The sequence below is a fragment of the Hemibagrus wyckioides genome, linkage group LG07 (genome assembly GCF_019097595.1).
Source record: "Hemibagrus wyckioides isolate EC202008001 linkage group LG07, SWU_Hwy_1.0, whole genome shotgun sequence".
NCBI classification, from domain to species: Eukaryota; Metazoa; Chordata; class Actinopteri; order Siluriformes; family Bagridae; genus Hemibagrus; species Hemibagrus wyckioides.
The window spans coordinates 33,368,527-33,381,877 of NC_080716.1; the positions used below are offsets into that span (position 1 = coordinate 33,368,527).

General features: G+C 38.3%; 1 protein-coding gene across 2 annotated transcripts; it reads left to right on the forward strand.

The window, feature by feature from the left end:
- Positions 1-2,089: 2,089 nt before the first annotated feature.
- On the forward strand, positions 2,090-13,351 carry mier1b (mesoderm induction early response 1b, transcriptional regulator). Of its 2 annotated transcripts, XM_058395867.1 has the most exons (13): positions 2,090-2,155; positions 7,565-7,589; positions 7,937-8,076; positions 8,201-8,389; positions 9,679-9,790; positions 10,747-10,811; positions 10,918-10,990; positions 11,079-11,230; positions 11,341-11,422; positions 11,556-11,650; positions 11,727-11,854; positions 12,176-12,288; positions 12,371-13,351. In XM_058395867.1, the coding sequence occupies exons 1-13, from the start codon at positions 2,147-2,149 to the stop codon at positions 12,607-12,609; spliced, it is 1,422 nt and encodes a 473-aa protein (XP_058251850.1). In that variant the 5' UTR covers positions 2,090-2,146; the 3' UTR covers positions 12,610-13,351. The 2 variants fall into 2 exon arrangements, with proteins under 2 accessions (XP_058251850.1, XP_058251851.1); XM_058395868.1 differs by lacking the exon at positions 2,090-2,155 and having other exon boundaries at positions 7,567-7,588.

Genomic DNA, 13,351 nt, shown 5'->3' on the forward strand with positions numbered 1-13,351 from the left:
CAAAAAAACAAAATGAAAACAGGGGCTTCAGGGACACCTGTCACTCTTATTAGATAATGACTGTGTAACTTTTACAAACTCATCCTATCTAACAGAGTACTGTAGTGATAAGAAATCAGACTTATTACTGTACATGTAAATCATTTGTATGCATAAATTCTACAGTTTGCATGTTCATAATTTCTTGCATTCTTTCTTTCTTTTTTATTATTATTATTATATTTATTTATTTATTTATTTATTTACTTTTTTTTACAAAAATGTACACTACTTTTACCAAGCATTTTTTTTTAAATTTATACAAATACCTGAAATTAGCAGAAATATTTGATTGATAAAGTCAAAGTCAAGTTAAAGTATCTGAATTCCCCATCCTCTCTACTCTCCACTCTAATTCATCCCAAAGGTGTTCTATGGGGTTGAGGTCAGGACTCTGTGCAGGACAGTCAAGTTCCTCCACACCAAACTCACTCATCCATGTCTTTATGGACCTTGCTTTGGTCACTGGTGTGCAGTCATGTTGGAACAGGAAGGGGTCATCCCCAAACTGTTTCCAATTTTTGGAAATTGTCCAAAATGTCTTGGTATGAAGCTGAAGCATTAAGAGTTCCTTTCTTAAGTCCAACTCCTGAAACACAACACCTGAACTCAATGATTTGGAGGGGTGTCCCAATACTTTTGGCAGTATAATGGATTAAATGAATACATATAGTTGGATTTCCGTTGTTCCGCTGCTGAAACGTTCGGTGTTCGTCGTGATGGTGCTAAAGATTTTTGTTGTAAAACAAATAACTATTTTATCTCCCAAAAGTCAGCAGAATTTAAACTGCAGCGACATCTGGTGGCCGCACACAGAACAGCACGTGCTTAAAAGTGTTCAAATCACTTGTTATTTCAGATTTGATGCATTACTACAGTAGACAGTAATGAACACACACTCTCTCTCTCTCTCTCTCTCTCTCTCTCTGTGTGTGTGTGTGTGTGTGTTTAGGAGGTAATGAATACGACTGCAGCAGGGAATAATTCAGAACTCCTGGTGACAAACAGAACAGAGTTGGATATGAGTGTGAAGAAGAAGATCTGGTCCATTCTGTGGAGGAGAAGAGCATCGAGTAGAAGAGACACTCGAAAGAACTGCTTTGGCTTTAAAATAGACCGAATCAGTGACCTAAGTGGAATGGGCTGTTAACATGAACAAAAAATATTAAAATAGAACTGGAATATAAACTGCCACAGTCTGGAGATGGCTGGAGATCATAAAGAACAAGAATGTTCTACAGGATGAATAAATGTTATTATTTAAGAAATGGATGGATGTGAGTCAATCTTACCGAGCTTCCAAACAGCTTGTTGTTACGAAAGTGCCATTTAACTCGACAACTATAAATAAAGTAAAGTGTGTGTTTGTGGAGGGTGAACTGTGCTCATGGGTCCGATTCCTGACACATTTCCTTCCATCCTTTAAAGGTTCTTTTTCCCAAAGAAACAGATAAAAATGGATTTTTCAGGATGTCACAGGACATGTATAAATCAGGACATGGTTAAAAGCAATACCAGGAAGAAAATGAAAAAATATTTGTAAGATAAAAAAAAGATCTGTTGTAAACTGTGATGTGAAAAAAAAGTGTTTTGTATGTAATATTTATTTTAGACAATATTTTTTGTAAATGATTCTGGAGAGCACCATATTCATGTGTGTTATGGTTTGTTCAATAAACACTAAACACTGAGATATTTGCCTGTCTTTATATGGGTGTGACTTGTCCTCTAAGACCTTTGTCTATTTGTATATAATTGTTTATATTGTTCTAAAGTGTCTGTAAATGCCTTGTTTATCGATAACACAGAGAGACAATACATTATAAAAACAATCATTACACAATTAAACAGGACAATTAAAAATAATTTAGATGAATGAATCCAAATCCATCTTACATTTCATTCTTTTTATGATCAAACTCTGCTCCACGATCATTTGAGGGTTCATATTAGACGTTTTTACAAAACTGTTCACTTTCGTTCATTCACAAACATTTAGAAAAACGTTTTATTTATTTATTTATTTATTTACATCAGTGATACTGGGAGACACTGCGCATGCGCGGGCACATCCGGGGACCGCCGGGAACTCTTCAGAAGAGCCAATATGGCGGAGGTAAGAAAGGAAATTCTAAATGATTTTTTCCTCTTAAAAACAAAAACAAACAAAAAAGCCCGTGTTTTAGTTGTGTTAATCTCTGCACAGAGAAATCTGAATTTTAAAAACATAATATTTGGATTTTTTTCCTCAGCGCTGTATAATTATGATCGATTTTAGTTATTAAAACTTGTTGGATTTTCACTATTTTCATCCTGTAAACTTATTAGCCAGCTCGCGCTGTTAGCCCGGGTTCAGGATTAAATGATCCCGGGTTCAGGGTTAAATGATCCCGGGTTAACTCCTGACACGGTGCTGCACTCTGGGCTTTATTTAAGAAGCCGGTGTTTTACTGAGGAAGAAGCGGTGTGGTTATTAAAGCTCTAGTTGTGGAGGGATGCTGCTGGATAATGAGTGCTCAGTGCTAGCAGGGTTAGCAACCAGGCTAACTCTCTGTGTGGAGACAGAACTGAGGTAAAAAACTTCAGGCGCGGGAAAAAACCTAAATATCTCCTCAGAGTCTCCAGGGAATTATCTCCGGAATAATAATAATAATAATAATAATAATAATGTGTGTGTGTGTGTGTGTGTGTGTGTGTGTGTGTGTGTGTGTGTGTGTGTGTGTTGGAGGAAGTTTAGTGGTCACGTACACACACACACACACACACACACCTAGTGTCATTAAAATCCAAATCCAGAGATTTCATGTCCAAGTACACTTAAACTTATTACTTTACCATAATCTGATCTTACTTTTATAACTTTACTGTGATACTCTAACATCTAATCTCAGTCTGATACTCTAACATTACTGTTCTAATCTAATCTCAGTCTGATACTCTAACATTACTGTTCTAATCTAATCTCAGTCTGATACTCTAACATTACTGTTCTAATCTAATCTCAGTCTGATACTCTAACATTACTGTTCTAATCTCAGTCTGATACTCTAACATTACTGTTCTAATCTAATCTCAGTCTGATACTCTAACATTACTGTTCTGATCTAATCTGTCTGATACTCTAACATTACTGTTCTAATCTAATCTCAGTCTGATACTCTAACATTACTGTTCTAATCTCAGTCTGATACTCTAACATTACTGTTCTAATCTCAGTCTGATACTCTAACATTACTGTTCTAATCTAATCTCAGTCTGATACTCTAACATTACTGTTCTAATCTCAGTCTGATACTCTAACATTACTGTTCTAATCTAATCTCAGTCTGATACTCTAACATTACTGTTCTAATCTAATCTCAGTCTGATACTCTAACATTACTGTTCTAATCTAATCTCAGTCTGATACTCTAACATTACTGTTCTAATCTCAGTCTGATACTCTAACATTACTGTTCTAATCTAATTTCAGTCTGATACTCTAACATTACTGTTCTAATCTCAGTCTGATACTCTAACATTACTGTTCTAATCTAATCTCAGTCTGATACTCTAACATTACTGTTCTAATCTAATCTCAGTCTGATACTCTAACATTACTGTTCTAATCTAATCTCAGTCTGATACTCTAACATTACTGTTCTAATCTAATCTCAGTCTGATACTCTAACATTACTGTTCTAATCTCAGTCTGATACTCTAACATTACTGTTCTAATCTAATCTCAGTCTGATACTCTAACATTACTGTTCTAATCTCAGTCTGATACTCTAACATTACTGTTCTAATCTAATCTCAGTCTGATACTCTAACATTACTGTTCTAATCTCAGTCTGATACTCTAGCATTACTGTTCTAATCTAATCTCAGTCTGATACTCTAACATTACTGTTCTAATCTAATCTCAGTCTGATACTCTAACATTACTGTTCTAATCTCAGTCTGATAGTCTAACATTACTGTTCTAATCTAATTTCAGTCTGATACTCTAACATTACTGTTCTAATCTGTCTGATACCCTAACATTACTGTTCTGATCTAATCTCAGTCTGATACTCTAACATTACTGTTCTAATCTAATCTCAGTCTGATACTCTAACATTACTGTTCTAATCTAATCTCAGTCTGATACTCTAACATTACTGTTCTAATCTAATCTCAGTCTGATACTCTAACATTACTGTTCTAATCTAATCTCAGTCTGATACTCTAACATTACTGTTCTAATCTAATTTCAGTCTGATACTCTAACATTACTGTTCTAATCTAATTTCAGTCTGATACTCTAACATTACTGTTCTAATCTAATCTCAGTCTGATACTCTAACATTACTGTTCTAATCTAATCTCAGTCTGATACTCTAACATTACTGTTCTAATCTCAGTCTGATACTCTAACATTACTGTTCTAATCTAATTTCAGTCTGATACTCTAACATTACTGTTCTAATCTCAGTCTGATACTCTAACATTACTGTTCTAATCTAATCTCAGTCTGATACTCTAACATTACTGTTCTAATCTAATCTCAGTCTGATACTCTAACATTACTGTTCTAATCTAATCTCAGTCTGATACTCTAACATTACTGTTCTAATCTCAGTCTGATACTCTAACATTACTGTTCTAATCTCAGTCTGATACTCTAACATTACTGTTCTAATCTAATCTCAGTCTGATACTCTAACATTTCTGTTCTAATCTCAGTCTGATACTCTAACATTACTGTTCTAATCTAATCTCAGTCTGATACTCTAACATTACTGTTCTAATCTCAGTCTGATACTCTAGCATTACTGTTCTAATCTAATCTCAGTCTGATACTCTAACATTACTGTTCTAATCTAATCTCAGTCTGATACTCTAACATTACTGTTCTAATCTCAGTCTGATAGTCTAACATTACTGTTCTAATCTAATTTCAGTCTGATACTCTAACATTACTGTTCTAATCTCAGTCTGATACTCTAACATTACTGTTCTAATCTAATCTCAGTCTGATACTCTAACATTACTGTTCTGATCTAATCTGTCTGATACTCTAACATTACTGTTCTAATCTAATCTCAGTCTGATACTCTAACATTACTGTTCTAATCTAATCTCAGTCTGATACTCTAACATTACTGTTCTAATCTGTCTGATACCCTAACATTACTGTTCTGATCTAATCTCAGTCTGATACTCTAACATTACTGTTCTGATCTAATCTCAGTCTGATACTCTAACATTACTGTTCTAATCTGTCTGATACCCTAACATTACTGTTCTAATCTAATCTCAGTCTGATATTCTAACATTACTGTTCTAATCTCAGTCTGATACTCTAACATTACTGTTCTAATCTAATCTCAGTCTGATACTCTAACATTACTGTTCTAATCTAATCTCAGTCTGATATTCTAACATTACTGTTCTAATCTCAGTCTGATACTCTAACATTACTGTTCTAATCTAATCTCAGTCTGATACTCTAACATTACTGTTCTGATCTAATCTCAGTCTGATACTCTAACATTACTGTTCTAATCTAATCTCAGTCTGATACTCTAACATTACTGTTCTAATCTAATCTCAGTCTGATACTCTAACATTACTGTTCTAATCTCAGTCTGATACTCTAACATTACTGTTCTAATCTAATCTCAGTCTGATACTCTAACATTACTGTTCTAATCTAATCTCAGTCTGATACTCTAACATTACTGTTCTAATCTCAGTCTGATACTCTAACATTACTGTTCTAATCTAATCTCAGTCTGATACTCTAACATTACTGTTCTAATCTCAGTCTGATACTCTAACATTACTGTTCTAATCTAATCTCAGTCTGATACTCTAACATTACTGTTCTAATCTAATCTCAGTCTGATACTCTAACATTACTGTTCTAATCTAATTTCAGTCTGATACTCTAACATTACTGTTCTAATCTAATCTCAGTCTGATACTCTAACATTACTGTTCTAATCTAATCTCAGTCTGATACTCTAACATTACTCTTTTATTCTTATGGAGTTGATTTAATGCCACATATATTCACAAAAGAATTTGTGTTTCAAAAGAAAATAAAGTTTTGCAAAGTAAAAAATGAAATTTGTGAAAAAATACATTTTGCAAAACAAAAATAATGAGTTGCAAAATATAAATGACTTTAATTTAATTTGCGACGCTGCTTTTATTTTGCGTTTCAGTGAAATGTGCGTTTGCGATACCGTTTTTTCTTCGTCTTTGACTTTCTGGCACTGTTTTGACGTGGGGGTGGAGTCAAGGTATTTGGGGCGTGGTAAGCAGGCCCAGGCCACAAAAGATGAAGTTAACGGAACAGAAGAAAGGGTCTAAAAACCTATTTTTTTCTCACAAATTTCATTTTTTCGTTTGCAAAACTTTTTCTTTTAAAACGCATAAATTCTTTTGTGTATAAATGTGGAATTGAATCAACTCCATACTCCTTTTATAACATGATTTGTAGAACGCTTTTAACAGTGAACATTGTCTCAAAGCAGCTTTACAGAAATATAGAAACGTAGAATAAAATTAATTTTTAAAAAAGTTTCAAATGAAATGAATGTTCCTCTAAATGAGCAAGACTGAGGCACTGAGTCTGAGGCAGCTCAGTGCTGAGGCACTGAGTCTGAGGCAGCTCAGTGCTGAGGCACTGAGTCTGAGGCAGCTCAGTGCTGAGGCACTGAGTCTGAGGCAGCTCAGTGCTGAGGCACTGAGTCTGAGGCAGCTCAGTGCTGAGGCACTGAGTCTGAGGCAGCTCAGTGCTGAGGCACTGAGTCTGAGGCAGCTCAGTGCTGAGGCACTGAGTCTGAGGCAGCTCAGTGCTGAGGCACTGAGTCTGAGGCAGCTCAGTGCTGAGGCACTGAGTCTGAGGCAGCTCAGTGCTGAGGCACTGAGTCTGAGGCAGCTCAGTGCTGAGGCACTGAGTCTGAGGCAGCTCAGTGCTGAGGCACTGAGTCTGAGGCAGCTCAGTGCTGAGGCACTGAGTCTGAGGCAGCTCAGTGCTGAGGCACTGAGTCTGAGGCAGCTCTGTACTGAGGCACTGAGTCTGAGGCAGCTCTGTACTGAGGCACTGAGTCTGAGGCAGCTCTGTACTGAGGCACTGAGTCTGAGGCAGCTCAGTACTGAGGCACTGAGTCTGAGGCAGCTCAGTACTGAGGCACTGAGTCTGAGGCAGCTCAGTACTGAGGCACTGAGTCTGAGGCAGCTCAGTACTGAGGCACTGAGTCTGAGGCAGCTCAGTACTGAGGCACTGAGTCTGAGGCAGCTCAGTACTGAGGTAGCAGTACTCTTATGTTTAGAGAATGCTCCACAGTTTCCTGTCAGTTTATTTGTGTGTCCATTAAATCAGAAACTGAGAAATCTGTACATTTTCTGTATTTTGCCTTTTGGACTTTCTGCCTCGAATTATTCCATTCTATTCATTTACTTGTACATTTCTATAAATTATTAAATGTTTCTTGTCATAAGAGGCATTTCCTGTGATTTTAACGTTCACTGTGTTTCTGTTCTGTTTCAGTCCTCCTTGGGGAATTCAAGCCCAGGTACGTCTTTAACCTGAGTTATACATTATAATGGGAGATCAGAGAAAAGTAATAAACACTGTGTGTGTGTGTGTGTGTGTGTGTGTGTGTGTGTGTGTGTGTGTGTGTGTTACAGTAAGTGTTTCATTCCAGTCACACAGTGCTGACACTGGAGACTCCTTCCTCACATCACTCATACATTTCTCATTACGGAAATCTTCACCCCATCAACAATGTTTTAAAAATGCGTTTATGAGGAGGATGTGAATTAGCTGCTGCTGTTGAAACAATAATGCATTAGAACAAACACATTAACATAAACCCTTGTGTGTGTGTGTGTGTGTGTGTGTGTGTGTGTGTGTGTACAGGGGTGTCCGTGGGATCAGACAGTGTGGATTTGGACGCATCAGTAGAAAGGGTGAATGAGTTTGAGGACGAGCGTACAGGAGAGGACGAGGAGCTGACCAGAGACACTACCTTCACTACAGAGATAGAGGAGCTCACACGGGTAACACACACTCTGTACACACACTCTACACACACACACTCTACACACACACACTCTACACACACACTCACTGAACATACAGAAGTATGTATAGTGAACAATGTTTGGGTTTTTTTGTGAGCAGGAAAGCGAGATGCCGATCCAGGAGCTGCGCAGTCTGTACGGGTACGAGGCCTCCGGATCTCCAGAGGAAGAGGATGAGGAAGAGGAGGAGGAAGAGGATGCAGAGGAGGAGGAGGATGAAGATGATGAAGTTGAGGAGGTAGATAACGATGAGAGCAGCAGGAGTACTGGGGAGCTCAAAAGGAACAAGGTGAACTTCTCCAGACTTGATGGAGTTTTTCTTATCAGTGTATTATCTTATAATTTATTAACTCATTTATTTTCTAAAATAATTTTATATGTAGGTAATCAAGGTTCTAGTCTATTATTTGGTTTAGATTTATTTGATATACACACCCAGTGAAAAGTTTGGACACACCTTCTAATCCCATGTTCTTTCCTGATGTTTATTTCTTTCTACATTGTAAAACAATGCTGAAGGCGGCTGAAATCCACACTAATGTCCTTTGAACAGTTGATATTGAGATATGTCTGCTACTGACGCTCTGTAAAGCCTTCATAACGCCTCTAATCTGAGGTGCTGTTAATTGGTGATTTCTGAGGCTGGTGACTCTAAATGAACTTCTCCTCTGCAGCAGAGGTCAGTTTTGGTCTTGCTTTACTGGGATGGTCTTCATGTGAGCCAGTTTCATCATGGTGCTTGATGGGTTTTGCAAATGCACTTGACGATACTGTTCTTGCAAGAACTATTCCAGAACACCTGACCTTCGTGTCTTAAAATAACAACTGACTGGTTTTTGTTGTCATGACATATGGATTACTGAAGTCCATGTGTGTTATTTCATAGTTCTGAAATCTCCAGGATTGTTCTAGAATGTAGAAAATAAATCCCTAAACAAAAAACATTGAATTAAAAGGTGTGTCCAAACTTTTGACTGGTAGTGTATCATATGTTTTTTTGTTTTGTTTATTTACACCTGTGTAAAATATTATAATTAATATTAAATAGTTTAAATGTCATATTCACCTCTAATACACACCTGTACGCCACACTAATACACACCTGTACGCCACACTAATACACACCTGTACGCCACACTAATACACACCTGTACGCCACACTAATACACACCTGTACGCCACACTAATACACACCTGTACGCCACACTAATACACACCTGTACGCCACACTAATACACACCTGTACGCCACACTAATACACACCTGTACGCCACACTACTGTTCACCATTACAGCTCATTTATTTTCTAAAATTTTATTTATATTTTCTAGGTTCTTATGTATTATTTGGTTTAGATTTATTTGTATATTTGATATTTATATTATTATTATATTTGTATATTTGATATTTGTATTATTTGATATTTTGTATGCTATGTTTAGTTTTATTTATTTTATAATACCTACTTATTGTATGTGTTGTACATAAGGGTGTATAGTGTCATATTATGTTATTATTCAAATATCTTATCAGTTATGTGTGTGTGTGTGTGTGTGTGTGTGTGTGAATGATTTCCAGGACGAGTGTGTGAAGAGTGTGTCTCAGGGTGTGGACAGTCAGAGTGGTGGTGAAGGTCGTTCTCTCTCTGCTAAAGAACTCATCCGCTCTCAGAACTGCAGATATTTTAACAGTCAGTACTCTTCTTATCCTCAAACAATGTGCTAATGTACACCTGGAAACCACACCAATGCACACCTGTACACCCCACTTATATTTACCTGTACACTACATTAATGCTGACCTGTACACTAATATTCACCTAAACACCTGTACACTACATGAATGTACACCTGTACACTAATGCTGACCCGTACACCTGTACACTGCACTAATATACACCTGTATTCTAGCCTCCTAAGACCTGAGCATGCATTTTAGATTTCTTCTACCTATTTGGGGTTAGGAAGAACCAATAAATATAATAACCAGATATTATCTTTGAACATGAAGCCACTTCTTTTTGTGTACAAAAGGTTCCATTTACAAAGAATTAAGTATTATGGTGCACACAACCAAAAATGTGATGTCCTCGTATGAGGATGCCAGGTTGTAGGAGGCTAGACTAATACTCACCTATAATACTGTACACTACACTGATACACACCTGTACACCTCAGTATTGCCCAACTGTCCAATATAATACTGCTCACATGTTCACTACAGTACCACTAAAATATACACTAACAATACTGTTCACCTGGACATCTATAGCCTACATTACTGCTCACCTGTACACTACATTACTGCTCACCTGTACACTACATTACTGCTCACCTGTACACTACATTACTGCTCACCTGTACACTACATTACTGCTCACCTGTACACTACATTACTGCTCACCTGTACACTACATTACTGCTCACCCGTACACTACATTACTGCTCACCCGTACACTACATTACTGCTCACCTGTACACTACATTACTGCTCACCTGTACACTACATTACTGCTCACCCGTACACTACATTACTGCTCACCTGTACACTACATTACTCTGTCATGACTGTATTCAGAAATCAGACACAGCCCAAAGAGATAAATGATATTCAGGTGGTGTTAATTTAAACCCTGCCTTTTTTCAGATAATGAAGTGGATGAGGAGTCTGAGGAGGATGAGGACTATGTTCCCTCAGAGGACTGGAAAAAAGTAAACGCCCCCTCTGTTTTATGTTCCTTTCTACTCTGTAGTGTATTGTGAGTGAAGGCTGATCATATTAAATATCTGTGTGTGTTTGTGTGTGTGTGTATAACAGGAGATCATGGTGGGGTCTATGTATCAGGCTGAAACTCCAGCAGGACTCTGTAAATATAAAGAGAACGAGCGAGGTACACTTCTCATACACGTATCACCTTGACATAGAGATGCTAGCAGCGTTAACTACATGTTACATAACTTTCTCCTGATGGTGTTCAGTGTACGAGAACGACGATCAGCTGCTTTGGAACCCAGAGTTCCTCCCCGAGCACACAGTAGTGGCGTTTCTAACAGAAGCGTGTAAACGCACCGGGGAGGAGACCGGAGTCGACGCCATACCTGAGGGCTCGCACATCAAAGATAATGAACAGGTCTCACAGAATCTTAATAAAAGAACAGACAATCTTCTCTGTGATGTGTGTCATTAATACAGATGGAAATGTCGGTGTGTGTGTGTGTGTGTGTGTGTGTGTGTGTGTAGGCACTTTATGAACTTGTAAAGTGTGACTTTGACACAGAAGAAGCTCTGAGAAGACTGAGGTTTAACGTGAAAGCAGCCCGAGGTGAGGGCGTCCAGAAAACTGCACCATGATGCTAACACTTGTTTACAATGAATGTTTAGCTAACACTCGCTAGCCTGCATCTGTGTTAGCACTGTTAAGGCTGTACTTTTGTATGATGCTTTCTCCTATGCAGAAGAGTTGTCTGTGTGGACGGAGGAGGAATGTAGACATTTTGAACAGGGTCTAAAGGCTTACGGGAAAGATTTTCACCTCATCCAAGCTAACAAGGTAAGATGGTGTGTTTATGTAGTTTTGTCAGTGCAGCATGTGGTGACGCTGATGACCATGCAGTAATGTGTTTCAGGTCAGGACGCGGTCAGTGGGGGAGTGTGTGGCATTCTATTACATGTGGAAGAAATCTGAGCGATACGACTTCTTCGCTCAGCAAACACGTCTCGGCAAGAGGAAGTACAACCTCCATCCGGGAGTGACGTATGTGTTTCCTACACATGTAGACCTCTGATTACTGACCACGCTTGTTTATTTTGGAACATTTATTCAACTGAAGATGCAGCTCTCAGTGACCAGTCACAACTGTCTATGAATACATTAGTATGATGTAATTGTTTATGTGATTTGTTTGTTTCTTTTCTAAAAATCACATTCACATTTCCATTACTTTAGAAGTAATTAGTTATTTAGTCGTTAATAGTAATAGTGATTAAAAAAATTAGAACCTGCCTTGCCATGCTATAAAGCAGTATTTGATATCAAATGATTTTAAGCAGACGTGCACTGATGGACCTTTTTTAGGGATTATATGGATCGACTATTAGATGAGACGGAGAGTGCAGCATCAAGTCGAGCAGCCACGCCCCCTACCACCATCAGCCAATCGGAGCGAGAGGAGGGCTCTGCCCACAACGGTGAACGTTGAACACATTTTTATGTTTATTTTAACATGTTAATATTACAGCGCATTAATACCAAAATTACTCTCTGCTGCAGGTCTAAGTGTACACGGCTCTGTCCCAAACGCAGACACCGTCAACGTGGACGCAAAACATGAGAACCTGCAGACGGATGGAACCGACCCAAGCCGCGATTCCAATGGCTGTGAACAGAACGGATCGCTAAAGCGTCAACAAGACATCCAAAGTGCAGAACGGCCTTCTAAAAAATGCAGGACAGAATCAGACCCGCCCATCCATGCTGAAATGGACTCTTCTGAGGTTAAAGAGAACTGAACTGCTGATGCAGGACACATCCAGACCCCCTGTCCAAACTGAAATGGACTTTTCCGAGGTTAGACAGCTGAACTGCTGAAGCAGGACAGGGAGAGACCCTTTGTCCGTGCTGAAATCGACTTCACGTGGTTGATTTGCTGAAGCAGGACAGACTCGGATTCCCCCCCATCTATGCCATAATGGACTCTTCTGAGATTATAGAACACTTGTGATGCAGGACAGATATAAACTCTCTCGTCTATGCTGACATGGACTTTCCTGAGGTGTTCAGAACACTGAACTGCTGGTGGAGCAGAAACCAAAGGCCATACCAAATCCAGATAAGACTGGGATGGGGTTTATTTTACAGATCCTGATTGTAGGATTTTGTCACAATCCAAAGTTTCCGTGGACGAGATGCTCGTTAGCGTAGTCGGGTTTTACACAGAACATGTCAATTCTATTTGTACTGGAATTTGCCTGATTATTTTTTTACCGCTGAGATATATTTATATTTTCTATGTGAAACACTCTGCAGGTGAGCGAGCGGACAGAGATGAGAGAGCGAGACAGGTGTCTCTCTCGATATTGCATCACTCCGCCTGGTTTGTACAGATTTGTACAGAAATCACACTTTTTGATAATCACTCTGTACATGTTCCTGTTTCTGTCCTTCCACTTCCTTTAAAGACAAAACTTCAGTTTGTGATTTTTGAGCTGCACAAAATGACCTCGAGATGAAAATGAAATTAATCTCAGTCTC